This window comes from Tursiops truncatus, chromosome 5, assembly GCF_011762595.2.
Source record: "Tursiops truncatus isolate mTurTru1 chromosome 5, mTurTru1.mat.Y, whole genome shotgun sequence".
Lineage (NCBI taxonomy): Eukaryota > Metazoa > Chordata > Mammalia > Artiodactyla > Delphinidae > Tursiops > Tursiops truncatus.
The window spans coordinates 106339008-106363227 of NC_047038.1; the positions used below are offsets into that span (position 1 = coordinate 106339008).

The 24220-nt window shown below is 38.0% G+C and overlaps 2 protein-coding genes across 19 annotated transcripts in view; one reads left to right on the top strand and one right to left on the bottom strand.

Annotated features, from left to right (window-relative positions):
• ARFIP1 (ARF interacting protein 1) overlaps nt 1-12656 on the bottom strand; it is a 134755-nt gene extending 122099 nt beyond the window's left edge. For 3 of the 13 annotated variants that reach the window (XR_012332131.1, XR_012332132.1, XM_073805488.1), the window contains exon 1: nt 12182-12327. Coding sequence is in view for 3 of the 13 variants with exons in the window: in XM_073805488.1 (XP_073661589.1) it covers nt 12182-12298 (117 nt within the window). In the remaining 10 variants the exon portion in view is untranslated. Of the gene's footprint in view, nt 1-12181; nt 12332-12414 lie in introns of those variants that run through there. The other 10 variants (XR_012332128.1, XR_012332130.1, XR_012332129.1 and 7 more) reach the window with 6 other exon arrangements.
• An 88-nt stretch (nt 12657-12744) lies between these two features.
• TIGD4 (tigger transposable element derived 4) lies at nt 12745-23513 on the top strand. Of its 6 annotated transcripts, none has more exons than XM_019926611.2 (3): nt 12745-12878; nt 18810-19697; nt 19857-23513. In XM_019926611.2, exon 3 carries the CDS (start codon nt 20399-20401, stop codon nt 21935-21937), a length of 1539 nt encoding a protein of 512 aa, XP_019782170.1. In that variant the 5' UTR covers nt 12745-12878; nt 18810-19697; nt 19857-20398; the 3' UTR covers nt 21938-23513. The 6 variants fall into 6 exon arrangements, with proteins under 6 accessions (XP_019782170.1, XP_019782172.1, XP_019782173.1 ...); XM_019926613.2 differs by having other exon boundaries at nt 19607-19697; XM_019926612.3 differs by lacking the exon at nt 12745-12878 and having other exon boundaries at nt 12892-18948; nt 19607-19697.
• Nucleotides 23514-24220: the final 707 nt, after the last annotated feature.

The following is a 24220-nucleotide window of genomic DNA, read 5'->3' on the forward strand; positions in this document are numbered from 1 at the left end:
TAAGGTCTGTAGTTCAGTTCATAATATTATACCAATGTTAATTTTCTATTCTTTTTTTTAATATAAATTTTTTTTTTTTTTTTTTACTTTTGGCTGCGTTGGGTCTTTGTTGGTGCACACAGGCTTTCTCTAGTTGCAGTGAGCAGGGGCTACTCTTCACTGTGGTGGCTTCTCTTGTTGTGCATCATGGGCTTCAGGCGCACGGGCTTTAGTAGTTGTGGTGTGCAGGCTCAGTAGTTGTGGCGCACGGGCTTCATTGCTCTGTATGTGGGACCTTCCCAGACCAGGGCTCAAACCCGTGTCCCCTGCGTTGGCAGGCGGATTCTTAATCACTGCGCCACCAGGGAAGCCCCTAATTTCTTATTCTTATAATTATATTATGGTTATGTAAGACGTTAGCATTATGGGAAGTAGGGTAAGGAATATAAAGCAACTCTCTGTACCATTTCTGCAAGTCTAAAATTAGATCAAAATAAAAGTTTTTAAAGAACAGTAAGGAATGCTGAGCAAAGGTAGAGGAATTACCCTTAGATAGAAGGAGGAAATCTCTTCCTTAGATAGAAGGAAGAGTGAAAGAAGGAAGGAACCCATGGAAATAGTGAGGAACGGAATGGAAAACAGAAGAATGTTAAGGCAGTTCATTCTTGCTGTCTTCTACTTTCTTGTGAAATAGTAGTTATCATCTGCTCCCCTGTATTCATCAGTAGCGCCAATTAGCAAAATATATCATTATCATCCAGCTCAAGAAAAGACCAAATGATAGCTTTAGAATGGGGCTGGTCACCAGGAAGACCAAGTCATGATTAGAAGTTTGGAACTTTCAGAGGTGAAAGGGGCTAGAGGAGTTAATAACTGATAATGCGTCAGTGAGGAAGCCTTCACAAAAATCCCCGAACTATGGGGTTTGGAGAAATTCTGTGGTGAACACATCCATGTCCTGGGATCATGGAACACCCCAACTCACAGGGACAGAAGCTCCTGTACTCAGAATGCTTCCAGATCTTGCCCAATGTCCTTTCCATCTGGCTATCTATCCTGTATCCTTTATCATATCCTTTACTATATAATAAACCGATAAGTATTAAAAAAAAAAAAAAAGACCAAATAACTCCAAGCAGATTGGGAAACAGGGAATCGAATTTCTGAGAATTACGGAGTCAAGTACTAAGTCTGTGTTTTATTCATATTATTTAAATGCTCTTACCTTCACATTTTTTAAAAGTTTATTTGTTCATAACTTTAATAATGGACACACATAGGGAATGACAACAAGATTTAAAGTTAATGACTTACTCACTGAACTTACTGTGATAATCACTTCATGACGTATGTAAATCAAATCATTATGCTGTACACCTTAAATTTGTATGTGCTATATGTCAATCATATCTCAATAAAACTGGAAGAAAAGAAAAACTTATAATTATGGGAAACCAAAAAAAAAAGTTAATGACTTGCAGAATGTGCTGTTTAAGATATATGTGTTCTGATCTTTACACGAATTTAAAGTTATCTTTAAATTTGTCTTCAAAATAAAATGATAAATCATTATTACAAAACTGCCATCAATGTTGAGGCTTCACAGACTGGTTTATACTTGAGGCCAAATATGCCTCAAGTCATCTCTGGGGCTCTACTTCCATAAATCAGCCAGGGGTATTCATTAACTAATGAGTGTAAGAACCAATGACCAATAAAGTGAATTACTAATTAACATTTGTAAAAAAAAAAGTATAACTAATATTACCTGAGGTTTATAATTTATCCAACTTTTTGGAGTTGTTTTTGATTTATTATCAAAATCACATTTTGTTTTCTATAAACTGAATAGACTAGATCTATTCAGTTTATAGAGGGAAACTATATAAGAACTTTAACCAGAATTTAATGAGGGAGAATTTTATATCCTACAACTGTTAAGTGCATTTAACGTCTTTCCAAGGACCCAGGAAAGAGAGGGCAGGAGGTAAGAGACTTGCCAGGATCCTAGAAGATAAGAAGAAACAAAATACTCCATGGATACCAGAAAAGAAAAAACTGCATTTACAATCTCCATGAGTTAAAGATTCAGAATTATAATACTAAAGGATGAACGTTGAATAGAAATTATAACATGAGCACATTTCAAATTAAGGTACTCACATACCACAGGGGATCTGAAATGGTATGCTCAAGGCACAGGAGAGCAGATACAAACAGGATAAACAGAGCACATCATAGTGGAATGAGAATTTACACTTCTTCTAAATGAAAATAAGTATGCTGTTATGGAATCTAAAACAAAATTCACTTGAATAAAAGACACATAAGCCGTCTAAGAAATTTCTTGAATTTTTATGATGAAATATGAATCTCCACAGGAATATCTGAAGAGTTATTCTTTCTAGGGGTACTTCAGTAAAAAAGTTGGAGAAGTACTATAAATAACTTTGATGTATGGGAGTAAGGAGCTCTGACTGGAACTCAAGGACAATGCTAGGGAGGTAAATACAGAAAACTGAGGGCAAAAAGTAGCAAAACTTGGGCTTGCTTTGGTCTGAACTTGCTTAGCTTCTCTAGACTGGGTATATTACTGATTTCAGAGACTGGTTAGAGATTAAAGAAAATGGCTCTATTTCTTTCACTCAAATATGTCTATCTTTTCTTGCTCATAGATAAACAGGAAGAGAATGGTAAGATTTGTTTTAATTTCATAATTCAATATTAATTTTCAAGTTGAACTGACTTGTTTACAGTAAAAAATTTAGAGTTAAAATACATAGTGACTACATTAAATAACTATATATGCTGAGTGAAAAGTAGTATCCAAAATACATTAGTTTTCTGTTTTGGTCAAAACAATTTAAAATAGTGGGGTTTTTTTATGATGGTAGTTTCCTTAACATGGAGGAAAGATCCTTTTCCCTATTGTCAATGCAAATGATACTAAACTGAAAATGGTTTACCACACAATATGTTCAAAGTATATTACATTTTCTTTCATAAGTAGAATAATCAAGAGTAAGATAAAGAATCATCCACATTATACTGCTGTCTTTATGTCAACAACTATCTGGTATCTGTAAAAGCTATTTTGTTAGATACTCCTAAATCCTTTTAGACAGTGATAAATTAAGTTCACGTTGCTCATTAAGATAAACACATCAGCCTAGATAATTCAAAAGTAGAAAGCTCTGACAAAAAAAGGTTAATTCTCAATTATATGCAGTAATGAGAAACAATTTAAAAATCAAGAGATATTCAACTATTCTCATCCTCACCATTATACCACCTTCTAACCAAGTGACAAAATTAACAGTTTGGAGAAGTCTTTTTATTTTCCCCATTCAGATTGTGTTACAGAGAAACTAATGAGAAGTAAAATGATAAGACTCTCAAAACTAAATTACTCCCTGAAAAGAAAACTAGCTGTAAATAAACTCTAAATTATTCAGGGTACTGTGGCCTCGTTCTTCACAAACGGCTAGCTAAGGTCCAGAACATCAGCAATGAAGCCAACCAAGAGAACTGGAGAGTTACTTTAAAATTCTGTATTAATTCCCAAAACCATATAAAATAAACCCCTCAATATTCTCAGGTAATTTTTTCAATGGGAAAAAGCTCAGAGGAAATAATCTAAGAAGACAGCTTAATAATATAGATAGTTACACACAGAAATATTTATAGATATGTGTACATACATGAGTTAGTGTATGTTTCCTAGAAGCAACTCCAGCAACAATGAGCACACATAGTGCCCAGATCTTGGTTTCTAATACCATTCTCCAATAAAGGGAACCAGTGCTCCTTGGAGAAATGGCTGATTCTAGGACTGAGGCAGGATTACATACAAGATGAGCCTGGAGTATCTTGTAGTGCTGGAAAGTAAGAACATGCTGTAAAAAAAACCCACCATAACAGAACAACAAAAGCTCAAAAGAATATAGGAACCAACTGAAAGAGCTTCCAAAGCTGGAACAATTTGAGCAATAAAATAAATACTGGATTATAATGCAAAGTATAAAATAAATAACCATGAGTCAATGCTGATATAAATAAATGACTGAATAAATTAATAAATGGGAGAGAAGAGGCAAATCTCCCTTGCAGAAGAATTCCAAAAAATTTATGTACACACTCCACTGTTACGGAGGTAGAACATAATTCCCCACACATTAAGTGTGCACTTCACATAATGACTTTCTTCTAAAAAGTACAATATGAAAAGGGAGGAGAGGAAAAGTAACTTTACAAGGTACAAACTTGACAAACACTGTCTTAAGCCAGGTGATCAAGGTTAACATCAACAGTGGTAAGGCATATTGATAGCATTTACTCTTGATATACGATTAAGAATGGCACTTTACCTCTGTTCCTTTCTCCCCAAAACACATTACCCAGCCTAACCATGAGAAAAGAATCAGCCAAATCCCAACTGAGGGACATTCTACAAAACACCTGACCAGCAATCCTCAAAACTATCAACTTGTCATTAAAAATGAGGAGTCTGAGAAACTGTTAAAGCTAAGAGGACACATGATAACCAGGATTTATTCCTGCATAGAATCCTGGTATAGAAAAAGGTCATTAGGAGAAAACTGAGGCAATCTGAACATATGTTATCTAATAATGTATAAATACTGGTTCATGAACTGTGACAAATGTACCATACTAATGTAATATGTTAATAATGTGGGAAACTGGACATGGTGTATATAGGAATCTGTATACTATCTCTACAGTAATTCTGTAAATCTAAAATGATTCTAAAATAAGAGTTTATTATAAAATAATCTAAGAATACTTTGCTATATTATTTTATAATTATTGTTTTTAATAATTAATATTAATAATATAAATTTATATTATTAAAATATTTCATTCTTTTACATGTATGCATCCCAATGTTCATTGCAGCACTATTTACAATAGCCAGGACATGGAAGCAACCTAAATGCCCATCAACAGATGAATGGATAAAGAAGATGTGGTACATATGTACAATGGAATATTACTCAGCCATAAAAAGGAATGAAATCGGGTCATTTGTAGAGACATGGATGGACCTAGAGTCTATCATACAGAGTGAAGTAAGTCAGAAAGTGAAAAACAAATATCGTATATTAACACATGTATGTGGAGTCTAGAAAAATGGTACAGATGAACCTATCTGCATGGCAAGAATAGAGATGCAGACGTAGAGAAGGGATGTGTGTACATGGAGGTGGGGAAGGGGTGTGTGGGATGAACTGGGAGATTGGGATTGATATATATACACTATCATGTGTAAAACGGATGGCTAGTGGGAACCTGCTGTATAGCGCAGGGAGCTCAGTTCAGTGCTCTGTGGTGACTTAGATGGGCGGGATGGAGGGGGGAGGGAGGTCCAAGAGGGAGGGGATATATGTATACATATAGCTGATTCACTTTGTTGTACAGCAGGAACTGACACAACATTGTGAAGCAACTATACCCCAATAAAAAAGAAAAAAATTTATTTTCATGCACTTGGAAAAAACAGCGTAACTGGAAGTTTAACTAATATATTTATAAATATTTATATTTAAAATCCTATATGGCAAAACTCCATGAACTGAAATCTTTAATACTATCAACTTGGAAATTCAATCAATATTTAGGTATCAGGCACTGGCCTAGGTCCTTGGGAGTCAATAATGAGCCAAAAAAGAAAATAAGATGTGGTCCCTATCTGCATGGATATGACGGTAGCGGAAGAGAAAGACAATCATACAGTCACACATATAAATGTAAACGGCAACTGTGGAAAACGTATGACATTACTACCTCATCTGGGAGGTCAGGATATTTCCTCAAGAAGCAAAACTTCAGTTGAGGTGTGAAGGATAGCTAAGAGCCAACGAGTGAAATGGAAGAAAAGAAAGAGTGGTAAAGACAGGGAGAAAAGCATGTGCAAAAGCCATGTAATGCAAGGAGCAAGACAAGTACAAAGGGAGAAACGAAAGCCAGCATGGGTGAAATGGAGAGTTAAGCAGAACATGATAAAAAATAAGGCTGGACCATTGTGAAGGAGTTTTGTTTTTATCCTAAAAGCAATGAGAAGCCATAAAAAGACTGGTGAAGAGGAGGGAAGAGTGACAATCAAACGTGTGTTTCAAAATAAATCACTGTGCCTTCAGGATGGATACTGGATTAGAGAGGGGTTGAAACAGAAGTGGGTAGACAAGAATGAAGGCTGCTGTAGAAATTTCAGGCAAGATGATGGTAACAAACTAAAGTGGTGGTAGTGGAAATGGGAACTAGTTGACAGATTTAAGAGGTATTTAGAAAGTAAGATTAATAAAACTTGTGGACAGACTAGACGTATAAGGGAGAGGGAGATATTAAGCATCACTCCTACTGTCCTGTATTTTCCAACTGGAAAAATAATGGAGTCATTCACTGAAATAAAAAGCAAAGAAAGAGGACCAACATTTTGGGGGGTTTTGGGAGTGAGGGAAAAATCAGTTTAGTTTTAGACCTTGTATTTGCGATATCTCTAATATATGCAAGAGAGGTGCCAACTGGAAAGCAAAATATATAGATCTAGAGCTCAGACGAGATAGAAAACACTCACGTCCTTAGAAAAGCTGACATCTTTATCCTAGTAAAACAGCTAACTATAATTGCCAAATATCCAAGAAAAACGTTAGACTTTGACCATCTGTATTTAGTTAAAACAAAAAGCTGAGACAAAACATGGTAGTAATATTTCATCAACTACAACAAAAACTGCTAGGCACCATGCGGAACACAGAGTTTTAAAAATCTTGTTTCAACAGTATATTTATTATGTCACTAATCATACAGTATTTTAAAGTTTTAGCAGGGCTGGCCAATGTCCTTGGAAATATTCAATACCTGCACTAGTCAGTAAAGTAGCCACTAGCCACATGTGGCTACTGAGCACTTGATATGTGACTGGTTTGACTGAGGAACTGAATTTTTATCCTATTTTATCTCAACTAATTTAAATAGTCACATGTGGCTAGTGGCTACTCTATTGGACAGGTGCAGTTTAGAGCTTCCTTGTATGTTTCATCTAATCCCAAACAACCACCTTATGAATTAATTGAGAGCCAGTGTGGGGGATAGAGGGATTAAAGAAGTAGAAGCTTTCATTCAACCTGCTTATTGTATTATTTGAATTTTTATTTCAAGAATATATCTTACTTGTAAAATTTAAAATATTTTTAATTTTAAAATTAATTAAATGCTGCACAGAAAAATTAGGAAATACAGAAAGAGGAAAATGAAAATAATCTGTAAACCTCCTTTAAGAAATAATCTATAATTAACATTTAGCCATATATGAAGAGGATCTACATTTTTAACCCTTTTGTTAAAAGGCGCACCAATGGCCCAAGTTACTCTCTATGAGTTTTATCATATTTCTCTTCTACCCCATCCCCATCCCAAACACCTTGAGAATCCTACTAGAAAGCTATCATCTCTAGAACTCTACCTCAAGGCTGCCAAAAATAAACAATAGTCCTCTTGCTTATCTCCCTTTCACCACCATCACGACCACCCTCTGCCACCAGTGTCATATACTTTAAGTGGAACCCAATCTCTACCCCACAATATCATGGAATCATTAGTCACTATAGTGAAAAAGAGTACAAGCTTTGGAGTCAAGCAACTTTATGAGTCTGTGGTTCTCCTTTTACTATTTGGATGACCTTGGACTAATTACTTCTGCTGGTTTCTATACCTGTTTCTTCATTTGTTTATAGAAAATAACAGTACCTAATACACAGATAGCATCTATAAAGCATAATGCCTAGCCAGAGTAGCACTCGATAAATGACAACTATTACGGACTTCTATGTGCCTGGCACTGCCCTAGATATTGAAAGGGAGAGCTCTGAAACAAAACAGAATCCCAGCCATCCTAGAGGTTACGTTACACTGGCTTAACCCCAGGGACTCTTTCCATCTGGGATGTGAATTCCTGATCCATCCCTTATTAGATGTGTGACCTTATGCAAAGTACTTCATCTAAAATCTAAATTTCTTCATTTCTAACACAGTAATGTTATCTGCTCTTACCTACTTGAGATGGCTGGAGTAAAAATAAAATGAGAATATATGGGAAAATGCTTTGTAAATTATTATATGCTAAATAAAAAGAAGGTATTAAAGAGTAACATATTCCTCCTCTCTTGGACAAAGCTTTCCAATCAATATGCCAAGAATGGATTACAGGGACTTCCCTGGTGGGAAGGCAGGGGACACAGGTTCGAGTCCTGGTCCAGGAAAATCCCAATCTTAGTTGTTGCTCCGTGGCAACTAAGATCTCTTAGTTGCCGCACAGCAACTAAGCCCATGCACCACAACTACTGAGCCTGCGCTCTAGAGACCGTTAGCCACAACTACTGAGCTCATGTGCCACAACTACTGAAGCCTGTGCGCCTAGAGCCCATGCTCTACAACAAGAGAAGACACCGCAATGAGAAGCCCGCGCACCACAATGAAGCGTAGTCCCCATTCACTGAAACTAGAGAAAGTCCATGCGCAGCAATGAAAGACCCAGTGCAGCCAAAAATAAATAAATTTTTAAAAAAAGAATGGATTACAGATGTGCTGAAAATATTGACACCCCCTCTCCCTGGCCCCCTCGGCCTACAGGGAGCTGGGGAATCTGCCATACAAATAATCATTTTTATGTGTGCCATGATGCAGAAGTTTGGAAACTTTGCTCTAACACACTATCTCATGTCGGCAGACACTGGAGATGGCCAAATGACTCCCTCCTCTGGATAATTTAGGTCTCACCACCAACTCTGTTATTCTTATGATCCTGCTTCAAAGACAGTGATGTCACAGTTCTCCAAAGGATCAAGCCCGAACATCAAGGAGCTGCTAGTCCAATGCCATCATGCATATACAAAAAATGAAACAAAATAAAAACTCTCAGGTGACAATATGGCAAAGATGTTACCATACTTTCACAAAAGATTTGAGCAACTTCCAGCAATATCTGCCTAGAACCATCTTAAGACAAAAGTTTAGAAGTAATGGAAGAGAGGGAAATAGGGATGGAGGGAAGATGAAAGAGAAAATAAACAAAGAGAAAAAGAAAATGTAGACTTTTGTCTTGTAGAAAATAGCTGAGAATCCGTAAGAGCTAATCACTGGCTTCCATGACTGCCTAAAGCTAATCTAGAGACTAAAGAGAATAAGATTATTTTCAGGTTCCTTTGTTTTATAGTCTTTTTCATACTTCCTAGAACTAATGCTGGTGTATATCTGACTTTTAGACTGTTATGGTCCCTACGTCATCATCATCCATATTTTGTGGGACTGCTGTTTCCAATCTGCACATATATTGTTAGTTTCTCATCCACAGCCATATTATCTTAAATTCCCTATTAAATTTACTCCTTCCTCCATCCTGAATTTATTCCTTACCCCATCCCAAGGTTATCATTCTGGAATGTATTTATACCTCCAGACTCTTACAATGCCAAGTCTATTACTTAAAACCTTTATTTTCACATTTTCCACTCCTCATATGTCATCATACATACACACAAACACACACACACACACACTCACTCACACACACACACACACACACCCGACAAACACATACACAGATTTATATCCGCCCTGTGGGAAAACTATCAAATAACACTCCATAGGCCTCCTCCGAATTCATTTCTTTTTGTCATACTTTTTGGTGTGATATTCAACCAGGTGTTCAACTACTGAAGATTAATAAAGGAAAAGACCTTCTTTACTTAATGTCTGATAGAAAATCAGGTGAGATACCCCAACACATGCCAATAAAAGATGTAAAGAAAATATGGTAGAAGCAGCCTAGAGTAGTAGTTAAGAGCTCACAGTCTGGATTCAGATAACCTAGGTTCGATCCTGGCCTGACCAGTGAATTCTGAGCAGATTACTTCAGCTTCAGTTAATCATTTAGTTTCAATTTCTTCATCTACAAAAATGAAAAATTTAGCCACTTTATAAGGTTGCTGTGAGGGTTGGATGACATAATCATATTAAGCACTTAGCATAATGCCTGGCACACAGTAAGCAAACAAGTGTTAATTGTTGTTATGGTGTCAGATATAATCAATCTTCTGACTTTGTCATTACCTTAGAAGGAAACTAATTTAGCATAATTGACTCTTTATAAACTTATGTTTTCTGCCCCCCAAAGTGAGGATGCTAGACAGAGGGAAAATTATTTTGTGCGCAGAATACACTGGTTACTCCATATAGACTATGATGAGCTGTATAGGTCTCTTCAAGTTCTAACATTCTATGAAACAGGTGTCAAATATTTTAGAACGTCAACCCTTGATCAACAAACACTTTACCATCAAATCCGTAAGTTCAAATATGCGCTCTAAACTTACATTAAGTTTGGAAGGATACTAACTTAGTCACAAAAGAGAACGATCATTAAATTCCTAATATAGAGGTAATATGGAGGGAAAGGAGATGTCGAGATGAGCAGCAACATGCCAAAGGCTTACAGATCACACCACTGAAGCATCATTTGCCCTTCTGAACAAAGCCGAAGCCCAAAGTAGATGCCTCAAGTGAAAAACAAGAAAATGAAAACAAAGTACACTTGAAATTTAAACTTTTACTCTGAACTGTACCCAGTAGGTTGGTGATATTAAATATGTATAAAATAATAATAAATGTATCAATTTATAAATCCACTGGATCGCCACAACATTGGCCACAAATACTTATCCCTAAAGAGAAACCTCGAAACCACAAATCAGGAACTAAATAAAGAGGCGGTCTTACTTCCTTCTCTAGGTCTAGGAAGAAATTTAGAAACACTGAAGTTTTGAAGTAGCTAGAGATTTCATCACTATAAAGCTGGAATCTCTGCATTCTACTCTCCTTGGTGCCCAAACTAGCTATGTACAGTTTGAAAAAGTAGTAGCTCCACAAAAAAAGTTTTCATTAACTTCAAGACACTGTCTAAGGAGCAGCTTTTAATCTACCTGGAGGTTATATATCTCCTTTGAGAATCTGATAAAAAGAATGGACATTCTCCCCAGAAAGGAGAAAATGCACTGAAAACAAAACTGTGCACTTAATTTCAGGGGTGGGGATGAGGAAGTCCCCTGAAAGTCACTGACCACTAGACCACAGTCCCCAAAGGCATGACCCAGGATTAAGGCAAACTAATTTATCAATTTGAAACGGAATGAAAGTAACTGAGACCGAGATTTTAATCCAGAAAATAAAACAAGATTAGAAATATTTTGTTTTCTCAGCTAATGAGTGTTAGACGTGGTGGCTGGGAGAGGGTGTTGGTCATGTTGAGTGGGGAAAACAAAAAAACACAGGACTAACAAAAGAAAAGTGGAATTAAAACAGTGACATGTAGTCTGTTGCATTCACTCTGAGACAGCAGCAATAAAATGGCCAATTCCTGCTGCCTTAACAAGGAACGATTTAAGGTAACCAATTCTGGTGCACATTCCCACGCCAGTGAAGTTAATTAAATGGCAAATGTGAACACACACCTGCCACACTTGCAGGTGAAAGCACAAGTTTAACCAAAGTCCTGCAAATCTTCCATTTTTTCCTTAAGAACCGACTGAGAGAAATTATATGCTTTAATCTAGGAGAAAAAAGGAAGGGAGGGGGCCAGAAATCCTCAAACGTGATGGCTAAAGGATCTGCAGGAAGTGTTAACTACAAACCTTTTGAGATCAAAGGGCTCAAGAGGGAGATGAGAATAAAACAAGGGAAGTAATAATAAAATAAAGTAAAAGGGAAAAGCGTCTAGAAACTGTTCTTAAAACAAAACAAAAACCTCTTTCCTGTTTCCTAGACACGTAAACAGTAGTAACTTGGCAAAGAGGAACGGATGAGACGACGGCACAACTTCCTTCCCAAACTCCAGCATTCCTTGGACGTCCTCGCAAGCAGTCAGGCTTGGGACATGTCACAGGCAAGGCTCCTCCCTGCACCACTGCCCGAGGAACTTCTCGCAGGGACTATCGCTATCTCCCTTCCTCTCACTGCGGGAGAGGAGAAATAGGGGATGCAGGGAAAGGAGAGCAATGAAGGCTGGACACCAAACCTGAAGGTGGCCCGCTCCGAGGCTTAGTCGAGAAAGACCTGGATCCTTCAACCCCTTTCTCCGCTCAATACATGCAAAACCGGGAGGGTGCCGCCCTGGGAGGGCCAGTCTTACCTCTTCACCCGGATGTTTCGGGGGTACACTCAGGGGGGGGACAGGAGGAACGAAGGGACAGAAACCCAAGGCCGAATGCCTGGACAGAGAGAGATGGCACACACAGACTAAGGACATAAGTGCCCTGTGGAAGTCCGGAACTGCGAGCTCCAGAGGCAACGTGTCCAGCCCCGCCAACCACCTCCGAGAAGCATTCCCCCGCCTCTTTCCCAGCCGGCCAGCTCCGCCCTCACCTGTCTGCAGGGAAGCCGGCAGCTCGCACGTCGAGGATTATCCCTGCCTCTGCTCTCCGGAGTCGCCTCAGCCCTGGCAAGAAGTGAGCGGAAACGCGACCCGGGCCTTTTCCTTCTTCCCCTTCTCCCACGCACCTAGGCTCCTCGGGGGCGGGGAACAACAGCGGCTGTCACAGCCTCACACTGACCAACCGCCGAGGACACTCAGACCGGCAGCAGCTCCACCAGGCCTACAGCTCCAACACCGAGAGCAGCGGAGCCGGAAGTGAGGGGACCGGAAGTAGCGTTGTCCGTAGCCCTGGACGGCCTCTCTCTCCCTCAGTCTGGCCGACCCAGCCACGTCTCGATGGTGCCAGCGCGCTTCCCCCTCCGCCCCCTCCGCCCCACTCCAGGAGGCGGGCCCCGCCCCTCCCGCTGCGGCCCCTAGCAACCACATCCGGGACTCAGCCGGCGCCTTTGCCCGGGTAATTTTCTGGCTGCGGCTAGATTGCTGGGGGGGCTGTGAGCGCGGGTCCAGATGCACCTGCCAGAGCTGGGGGCTTGCCGAAGGGCGCGCTGGCCTGGTCTTGAGTGGTCGGAGGTGCAGGAGCCCTCGGCATCCTTTTCTCACCCACACACCCCAGCCTCACGTATTAGGCGTCCCCCCAACAGACGGTGAGCCGGTGGCGGGAGGGTGGAGGTGGACGTAGCTCACCGCCTCGCAATCACAGGAGAGCCAAGCTTCTTTCTCAGCTGCCAGAGAGCACGTAGAAGGTTATTTAAGCCCCGTGGGAGGTGGGAGGGTGGAGGGAATGCGGGGTTTAGGGAGCAGACGGGATGCGGGCGCCTCACTCTCTTTCCCCAGTGCCTGGAAAGCCACCCTCTGGCCACGTCGCTCACGCCCACCCGCTTCAGGAAGACCAGACCTCCTCGCCCGGCACCCCTGAGTTCTTATGATTTGCTCTATCTTTGTGATCACCTTCTGCTCTGCTCGCTCGCAGACAGTGGGTCCATGATACTGTTCTTTCCTGTTACTGTTTATCCAGAGGACTGATTTCTGCTTTCTTTGCTCGCCCCGTTACTTAAGTAGATCACTGCCCTGTCTACAGAAACCGACGAACAGTCCTTCTCTAAGATCCCTTTGTAGTTTCCTAAGTGGAGGCCCCAATCTGTACTTCGGATATTCTCGCTGTCCCCAGCACCGTATGGCTCTGCAGTGGTGCTAGACAAACCTGAAGCTCAGTTGCATACAGTACCTACCGGTGATCCAGCCGAGCGCATCTCCCTTCAAGGTTTCGGACTCCGCTTTTACTTTGACAGCCTTGGGTGCTCATTTTCACCACCATTTCACTTGCAGGAATGCCAAAGGCAACAGTGCACTCCGTGGGACCTACCCCTCTTTAGACCATAATTCTCACCTGCCTTGTCACATTAGTTGACAAGACATTTTTAATGACTAAGTGCCCGAAGGCAGAACTCTGCTTCTCCAAATTTGTAGGGAGTTTCAGCGTAGTGAACTGTACATCCCTGTACAGATAATCTTTCCCATATCTGTGAAGAGTAGATACCCGTGACACCACCAATATTTCAAAAGTAAATAACAATATTTATTGTCTGAAATCTCCAGGACACCTTCTCTGACAAAAACCGTAATGAAATCCCAAAACAAAAATCTGTGGTTAAAGGGCCCTTATCTTAAATGGGTGAATATATATGCCGATTCATTTAACTTAAGTTCTACAGTTTACTGTGGATTTTCCTGTTCAAAGCCATCCTGTTAGGCTTCTCAATTATAAGAAAAGGATTCCAATCTAGGATAATTACTGCTCTTATTATATAAGAACAGAATGGAACTTAGTAGTAGATGGAAAACAGTGAAAGTCTATGCACTTTCTTTGGGAAAAAGGAAGTAGTAGCCATTATTCTTGGGTTTGGGGAAAATTTTTCATACTAACTCAAAGACTATTTTAAACCTAACCTTGCTTAGATGGAGACTTTTTTCATATCTCTCTCTCTCTCTCTCTCTCTCTCTCTCTCTATCTCTATCTCCCCCTCTCCCTACAGCTTGGGGAATTCTGCCTGCCCATTCTCCTTAGGAAGAACAGAAGATTACTACTTTTCTTTTAATTGCCATTGTGTTTGGAGCAGTAAGACAAAAAGGGAATAGCTGCCTGTCACATATGCTTATGACATGGGGCTTATCTACTCATTTACCTTTGCACTGCTATTGGCTATTATTCAGCTTTAGAAAAATCAGGTACCATTTATTCACTTGGCCTGTGGGAAACTGTGGCAGCCTATCTTTTATTTATTGATCGGGAAGGAAAGGAGGCAACGGGTTAAAGGATATTGTTACTTTTCCTTTCTGAGTGAATTAAATGTGCATGCAACCTTTTCTCTTTGCTTTAGATGTTGAATATTGTATTCTGCTTATCAATATCTCCTTGGAAGAAGAAGGTGCTAGTTTTCTTTTCTAGGGGAATTCTGGTAGTGTCACAGTAATTTTGTCACTGTTTATTGACAGCTTCCTTTTCATGAAGAGATATTTAGTTACTGATTGCACAGTGTAATTCTCTGGAAATAAACCCTTTATTAGGGGGTACTGATTAATGGAACATTTAAACAAACCCATGTATAGTAGAATGAGTAGAACATCAGAGTAGAAATTGTTTTAACTAAAAGAAAAGAAACTATTCGTAATTCCATTTTCTGGAGTTAACATTCAACATTTTGGTCAGTATCTTTTTTTTCTGTGAGTATTTTTTTCTTCATTTATTTAACAGATCGTTTTTAAGAACTTACTGTTTCCTGGGCACTAAGCACTGTAGGAATAGCCATGAGCCTTTGCCCTCATGTAACTTTCAGTGTATGTTGTATTTGTTGGCATACAGTGGTTGCTTTTTCCACTTAATATATTATGGAATTTCCATTTGGAAATTCCAATTTCCAATGGAAATTCCATTCCATTAAATATTCTCCTTCAGTGACTTCCATATCCTGGCTATTGTAAATAATGCTGCTATCAACATTGGGGTGTGTGTATCTTTTCATATGAATGTTTTTGTTTTCTTCAGATATATATCCAGCACTGGAATTGCTGGGTCATATGATAGCTCTGTTTCTAGTTTTCTGAGGAACCTCAATACTGTTTTCCACGTTGGTTGCATCAATTTACATTCCCACCAACAGTGTACAAAGTTTCCCTTTTATCCATATCCTCGCCAACATTTTTTATTATTTTTGATGATAGCCATTCTGACAGGTGTGATGTGGTATCTCATTGTGGTTTTAATTTGCATTTCCCTGAATATTAGTGATGTTGAGCATCTTTTCATATGCCTGTTGGCCATCTGTGTATCTTCTTTGGAAAAATGTCTAATTAGGTCTTCTGCCTATTTCTAATTGGGTTGTTTGTTTTTTGATATTGAGTTAATGGGCTGTTTATGTATTTTGGATATTAACCTCTTCTTGGTCACATCATTTGCAAATATTTCCTCCCATTCAATAAGTTGTCTTTTCATTCTGTGTATGGTTTCCTTTGCTGTCCAAAAGCTTTTAAGTTTAATTAGGTTACATGAAACTTAAAAGCAGAGCGTTTTCTCCTGCTGGTGGCAGCAGAGGAAATTAGAGAGGTTTGAAGCATGAAAGAGATTTGACATGAGGAAGGTTCTCTGTTGCTGAAATAAAGAGGTCCACAGGCAAGTACCTGAGGGAGGCTTCCAAGAGGTGAGAGCAGTCTCTGCTCACAGGCAACAAAAAACCCAGGGACTTCAGCCCTACAACCACAGAAGTTGAATTCTGCAAATAACCTGAATGAATTTGGAAACAGATTCTCCTCCAGCCTCTAGATAAGAGCCCAGTCTGACTGACATCTTGATTTCTGCCCTGTAAGACCTGAAGCAGCGGACTTAGTTAAGCCCACCTGGACTTCTGGCTACAGACTGTAAGATAATAAATGGGTGTTGGTTTAAGCCATTAAATATGTGTTAATTTGTTACACAGCAATAGAAAATAAATATATTTTGTAAGCTAGATTATTTTTACATCTACAATTTTTGGGGGAGGGGATAAAATCCTCAGTATGGACTTGCTGGATAAAACCTATGCACATTTTTAAGGTTGTTTTTAATTTATTTATTTATTTATTTTTGGCTGCATTAGGTCTTCGTTGCTGTGCGTGGGCTTTCTCTAGTTGTGGCGAGCAGGGGCTACTCTTCGTTGCAGTGTAGGGGCTTCTCGTTGCAGTGGCTTCTCTTGTTGTGGAGCACGGGCTCTAGGCACGCAGACTTCAGTAGTTGTGGCTCACAGGCTCTAGAGTGCAGGCTCAGTAGTTGTGGCGCACGGACTTAGTTGCTCCGCAGAATGTGGGATCTTCCCAGGCCGGGGCTTGAACCCGTGTCCCCTGCATTGGCAGGCAGATTCTTAACCACTGCGCCCCCAGGGAAGCCCCTTTTTTAAGGTTTTTGTACTGTATTGCTAATTTGCCCTCCATAAGCTTTGTACCAATTTATTTAACACAGGTTCCTAGCAACCTATGTTACTGCATCCTGGCAAACACTAGATACTGCTGTTCTGGTAAATAAAAGCAAAAACAAAAAGGTATCTCCTGTTTTGAAGGAAGATTTACATTTCTCATATTACTGACCATTGTTTTCTTCATTTGGAATTCAGTTGGTAAGTCTTTTTTAGTGAATTGCCTGTTCTTAGTCGTTAGTTAGCTTTACTGTTGACATAGAGAAGGTTGTTCCTAACATGTAGTACAGCATTTCTCTTGTAATATTTTCAAGGGGTAGAATGATTAATTGAGAGAATGATTAATTAATTGATAGAATGAATATTCTAAGAAATATTAGCTGCTGCCATCACTCCCTGCAAAAAAAATATCCCAGCCATTGTACTGTGGGAGAATGGAAAATGTCAGCTTCGTTAATCAGGCAGTATTGGTGCCTTATTCTTTGCTGGGGAAAAAGTTTAGCATGTCTGGTTTGTCATTAGAAGTGTGGTTGTTTCAGGAATAAAGATATATTGCATCTTACCGTGGAAAATTGTAGATTTGACTACTGTTCAAGAAGGAAAAATATACTGTTAACTTCAGAAAAAAACTATCTTCCTAAACACACATATCACTATTTTCAGTTTGATCAAGATAATCAGTAATCTCTGATGTGTATATTACATTGCTTTATTTGGGATGGGGTAAGGGAGAAAATTCAAGTCACTTTTCTGTAATCCTTGTTATTTGAGATGATAGGGTTTATTTCTGACAAATGAAATAAGGCAGAAGGGAAAAAAGGAAGGAAAGAAGAAAAGAGGAAGAAAGGAAAGAACAGAAAGAAGAAAGAGATTCCCTCTTTCTTTTGGAGAGTAGTTTTGCTTGATTTTTCTTAAGAAATTCGTTCTTGCTACCTACATTTCTGAAGATTGGTGTCTTCCTAATGAGAGCAAGATATTTTTAATTTTTTATTTTGAAATAATGGTAGATTTATAGGAAATTGCAGAAAAATATACAGGGAGGTCCCATATATGAGTAAGATTTTTTTTTTTAGTTGAATGGTCAAATCTTATTTACTTAGAAAGGTCAGACCACCCTAACAGTTGGATATGGAATGTGGTTGCTATTTGTGTCCACAGAATTCATAATGGCTATTCTCCTATGGAGGCCTGATATTGCTTCTTGGGGTGGGGGCTAGGTTTGGATAGGCATTGGAAATGCTGAGTTGGCTTGGTGCTGAGAGCATAGAATGTGCCCCTGTTAGAGGAGCCACACCATGTAATTCAAGGACACTGTAATATAGTGAAAAGAATGTAGACTTGACATTAGAAAGCCTGGATTCTGGACTGCATTCAACCACATTATAACTGTATGAGCTTTGAATCCACTTTTACCTCCCTCCCGCATTGTTTGGAATACAGGAAATAAAGCAGTTTAGAAACTAACACTCTAGGCTCTCATAATTATTTTTAAGACCTTTTTTTTTGCAATAACAGCAACAACGAAAACTCCTTTACTGGTTGTGTTTCCTATAATAAAAATTACGTCTTTGATTTTGATGACAAAGGCAGAGGAATTTTAACAAAGTTTTGTGCAAAAAAAAAAAAAAAAATGCATGTGTCATCTTGAAACCGCGGAGGACAGAGAAAAATTAGAGGAATGGAGTGCCCACACTCTCACAGGGAAGTAACACGGGTTCATCAAATTAGCTTGTTTCCTTGGCCTGCAGGAGGCCCAAAGACTGACTGTGGTTTCCGGTAGGGGAGATGCTACCTGGGAAGGTAGAGGCGAGCCCACCTGGGGCCCTGTGACTGTTCTCACAGTACTATTTGGCTTAAGAAGAGCTCTGCTTTCAGTATATGTTTTAGGTGGGATTCTTGCTTCTATTCGAAGTACGATTTCATTAAATCTCTGAATTTTATAGATTGACACAGATGAAAGGAACATTAGAGAGAAGACAATGATGCTGAGATCATCAAACATTTATTGAACACTCTGTAAGGTGCAAAATACTGTGCTAAGTGCTTTACACCATCTCACTGAATGTTCAATTACCCCACGAGGTACGTGCTGTAGTTACCCTTATTTTACCAATAAGGGTGCCAAGGCTTCAGATGGTTAAATAAACTACCCAGGATCACATTCAGTACTAAATGGCAGAGTCACTTGTCAATTCGGGTGTGTCTGGCACCAAAGCCCATCTCCTTACACTATGATAAGCCCTTTATTTTACAGATAAAGAAGTGGAAGTCCTGAGAGGTTAAGACCATGGTCACTCTCATTCTAACTCTTCGTCTAGGTCTTTTTCTGCATTATATCTTCTCAGTAATTTGTTTATTCCTATGCATTTTGTCAAGTATTTTTGGCCTTTGTGCATCCAGCTAATGTGTCCAATTGATTTAAAGTTACTAGATTTTTAAGCATTTAGATAGAATAAGATTTCGATTTTTAAAATTTGTAATGGAATCCCTTGGTTTGATTTTTAGTGAAGCATTTTGTACCAGACTCCTATAAAAGAGACACTGTCTCCCATGTGCTATTAAAAGTTGGACCTTGTGACCACTGTCTGACTGTGTTTTTCTTTTAGAGAAGTCAGAGGGGGCAGTGTGTGACTTCATGGAAAAAATAGCCACCAAAGATCTATCCAGCAGCATTTTTAGTTCTTTAATTTTGGTAAGCTCACACTTTCAAAACAGATTAAATTTGTCCGATTTATTTCAGAAGTATATATTACAAAGCATTCAACGGCAAGTGAGAATTCAAAGTCTCAGAGCAGAGCTAGAGAGCTTTTCACAGAGACACCATTTAGGAGGTAAGCATTTCTCCTGGAAGCTTTAGTTATTGTATTTTTAGAAATATGTTCCCATTCTTTTCATTATTATCAAAAGCATAACTAATTAGTATAAATATCTTTTGATATTCAGTTGACATATCATTGTTAAAATTGTTTTTTTTTTTTTAATATTTCAAGAGATGGAGGATATCGTCAAGTCCTAGAAGGGTTCTACCATTTTCTTCTCCATCCTAAAGAGACTTGGAAATTAATGGGTAACATTTTGCATGAAATTACTGGATGCTTTTCTTCTTATCTCTGAGGCCTTCTGTGGAGAATTAAGAGGAGGTTGAATGCACGCATGGATAAAATGGATCATCTTAAAGGATTGACGTTCCAAAAATACATCAGCAGGACTGGACAGGTTTGACATAATGAGATTTCTATTTTAGCTTGACTTCTGGAACTCCGAATAAACTATAAACTGAGCTACACAAGGTCCTGGGGAGGAAGTTTCTCTTCTAAAATATTCTAGCTGCAGATAACATTTTTCTTATTCAGATCCTTTGAGGAAATTATTTACTCATCCATTTTCTGAGGAGTACGACTATTAGACACTTACCGACTTTTAATACATGAAGTGGAATAGAAAGCAGCAACTTGTATCATACTGGAAAATAAATTTTCATCAGGAAACAGACCCAGAAAGAGAAGACATCTCTACATAAGCACAGGGTGAGATGGCAGAGGCTCCTGTGGATGCCTCAACTCTGCCCGTAACTGTGAAGAAAAAGAAAAGTCTATCCATTGAAGAAAAGATCGACATCATAAATGCAGTAGAAAGTGGTAAGAAAAAAGCAGAGATTGCAGCTGAATATGGAATAAAGAAAAATTCATTGTCTTCTATTATGAAGAATAAAGACAAGGTTCTAGAAGCCTTTGAATCTCTGAGATTTGATCCAAAGAGAAAAAGACTGAGAACTGCTTTTTACACAGATCTGGAAGAGGCACTAATGAGGTGGTATCGAATCGCCCAGTGTCTGAATGTACCAGTTAATGGTCCAATGTTGCGTCTAAAAGCTAATGATTTTGCCCAGAAACTGGGACATAATGATTTTAAGTGCAGCAATGGTTGGCTGGATCGCTTTAAATCCAGGTATGGTTTAGTATTCAGAGCTCAACCTGTAGAAGCTACAGGTGTATCAGTAGACCCTTCAGATGTCTGGCACCAAAACATACTTCCTTATTATTTAAATGATTATCATCCTAAAAATGTTTTTAATGTAAAAGAGACTGGGCTGCTTTATCGAATGTTGCCTACAAATACATTTGCATTTAAAGGAGAAACATGCTCAATTGGCAAGTTATGCAAAGACAGAATAACTCTGGTGGTTGGGACAAACATGGACGGCTCTGAGAAGCTTCCTTTGCTTATCATTGGAAAGAACAGAAATCCACATTGTTTCAAAGGCGTAAAATCATTGCCTGTGTATTATGAAGCTAACAAAATGGCACGGATGACCTCAGTTGTATTTGAACAATGGATGCGGAAGCTTGATGAGAAATTTCAAGCCCAGCAAAGAAGAGTGGTGATTTTTGTTGAATCGTTTCCTGCACATCCAGAGGTAAAAAACCTAAAATCCATTGAGTTAGCGTTCTTTCCGTCTTGTTTATCTTCCAAACTTATAGCCATGAAACAAGGTGTTATTAAAAGCCTTAAAATCAAATATCGACATTGTCTCATTAAGAAATTTTTAAGCTCTGTTGAAGGCAGCAAAGAATTTATGTTTTCCCTGCTAGATGCAGTTGATACCTTGCATCTCTGTTGGAGGGCTGTCACCCCAGAGACTATTGTTAAGAGCTATGAAGAGGCAGGATTCAAATCTCAAAAGGGAGAAAGTGACAAGACAAATGCAGAGACGGACACTGGTCTTGATTTGGTTGTCCATGCCCAGGCGGCAGGAGTGGAATTTCCTGAAGGCTTATCCATAGAAGAGTATGCTGCCCTGGATGATGATTTAGAGACATGTGAAGCAGCACCAAGTGACGATGCTGTATGGACCAAAGAAAGTAAAGCAGATGAAACTGGATTTTATACTTCTGATGAAGAGGATGATGGTGGATCTCTGGGAACCGAACTCCCTTTACCATCAAAAAATGTGGCAATAACCGCTTTAGATACTCTGAAAAGTTTTCTTAGAAGTCAAGATATGAATGATGAGCTTCATAATTCTTTAGCAGACCTTGAAATTTTTATTAACTCTTTATCATGTAAGTAATTATTTATTGTACACCATCTGAAGATAATAGCTTTTTGTAATACATTTTACTATTTAAGGTATGTAAAGGGAAAATACTACTTAAACCTAAAAAATGAAAAACTAGTGATCTTTGGTTTAATTGCAAATGTCTTTAGTCTGAAGAGCAAAGTTCCCTAGGTAGATTAAATAATGAGTAAGTAAATGAAAAATATGAATTTCAATTTAGTAAGGTTTGGGGGAGCAGAAAATGAATTTCAGAGGCCTTGTACTTGAAACATACAGCATATATGTCAAAAATAAAAAGAATTCTCCAGCTGTTTGATTCATACAGGTTGAACTGGTGATTGCTATTTTCTGGGTTTTTTTAAGTTCAGGTCATGTTCTAGGATATTTTAATTTATCTACCTCATCTAAGAAACAAAATATCTATCGGTTAGATATTTAGTTTTATGAACATATATATTCTAACTAGACTTAAATATTGAGTGTTAATTTTAAATTATTTTTCTCATAACTAGCTAATCGTCCTAATAAAAACTATGAAAAATTACTGAAAATAAAATCTGACCCAATTATATACCGATATGATTAAAAATGTGTCTAACTTTCAAGTTATTTCTATATAAGATCAAATAAAAGACTATGACCTTATCAGATTTTTTTAATCATCTATAACCAGAAGGTGATATGGGTTCTTCCTAAATATTTGTATGTATATGTGTGTGTTTAAATAGAAAAGTACATTATTGAAACATGTATTAAACTCTTACAATATTTATATTTTAATAAGATTACTCTTAAAAAGTAAATATGAATATACATATGCAGTTACTAAAAAAGAAAATGTCTTACGTAGTTCTTAGATAGTTTTCCGATTTTAAGAGCTGAAACTTTTAATCTGTAATGTTGAATTTTTTGGATTTTACTTAATTTTATTTTCAGAAAAAACTGTTCTTTCAGCATATTTTGATGTTTGTTTTTTTTTTTTCAAATCCAGTGGGTAACATTTTGGATTAGCTTTCTGTTTGGGGAAGTTTTGTCTTCAGAATGTTTTAAAATGTTGTATGAAATTATTTATATTCCATCCATAAAATAGTCTTTAACCAACAGAAAAATATAACAATGTGTCAGACTTTTCTGTTGTTAAATTTTAAATACTACGTTTATTTAACTTATTACATCTAATTTAGTGTTCCCTTTGAAAAGTATTTTGAAAAAGTATAAAACATTATACAGATGATTTTTATTCTGAATTATCATTAATCTGCCAACACAAGACACATTTGGAAGGAAATATTTATAGAAAGTATTTTTATTTTCCACTGTTGATTTACTTTGCTTTTGAGATTTAGTTACAGTAAGCCTTAAAAATATATCAATGTTAAGAAAGTTTCTTTTAGAGTGAAATACGGATTATTTAAATTTAATTAAAAGCATTTTTATTAATGATTTGATTTAAAATTTTAAAGTGGTGGAATCATGGACTTAAATCATGGACGTTGATCTCTCTTAAGAGCCCCACCTGTAACCAAAGTACTTGGTGTATACTGAGCCCTCAATAAATTTTTTCTCTTTCTTTCTTTACTTCATACCATTTTGATATCAAATATTTTATTTAATCATTCCAGATATTTTATGACATAAGAATTATTATCTCCATTTTTACAGATGAGGAAATTAAAACCTGGAAAGATGACTTGGTTAAAATCTCAGGACCAAAACTAAAATGCAGTAGTTCCCCATCACCTCGTCCTGTGTTCTTTTAACTATATACCACAATACTAATTTTCTATACTCTATAAAAGAAAATTCTGTTGTTTTTTTCCCTTGAGTTTAGGGCCCCGAGGTCAAAGTATTTCAGAAAATACCCTGCCTGGATCTTTGCTGATAGCTGTATTCATTAACATCTCTCCTGAGAACATTGTTGCTAATGAAGTACCAGGACCTTTTGATTTGGTAATTCTGTACCACTTTAACACAGAGGTTCCAGTGGAGTTCTAATGAAAATATTTAGAACAACTTTAATATTCCCAAAGTGTTGAAAGTACCTACTCTTTTTTCCTCTGTATGACATCATCCATTTTCTACTTCTGGGGCATAATAAATCTAAAGGTGATAAAATAAGACAAGGCTCCTATAAAGAATAAGCAAAAGATGCCTGCAGATTTAAATTCAAAGATAACTTGTAAGTTGTTGATGACGTGCATGCTTCTGTGTAGTTTACAAGATATATAGATTTAAATCATTCTCAGAACAAAAGTTTTAAAAAGTCACTTTTCCTAAGACAGTCACTACTGCTTG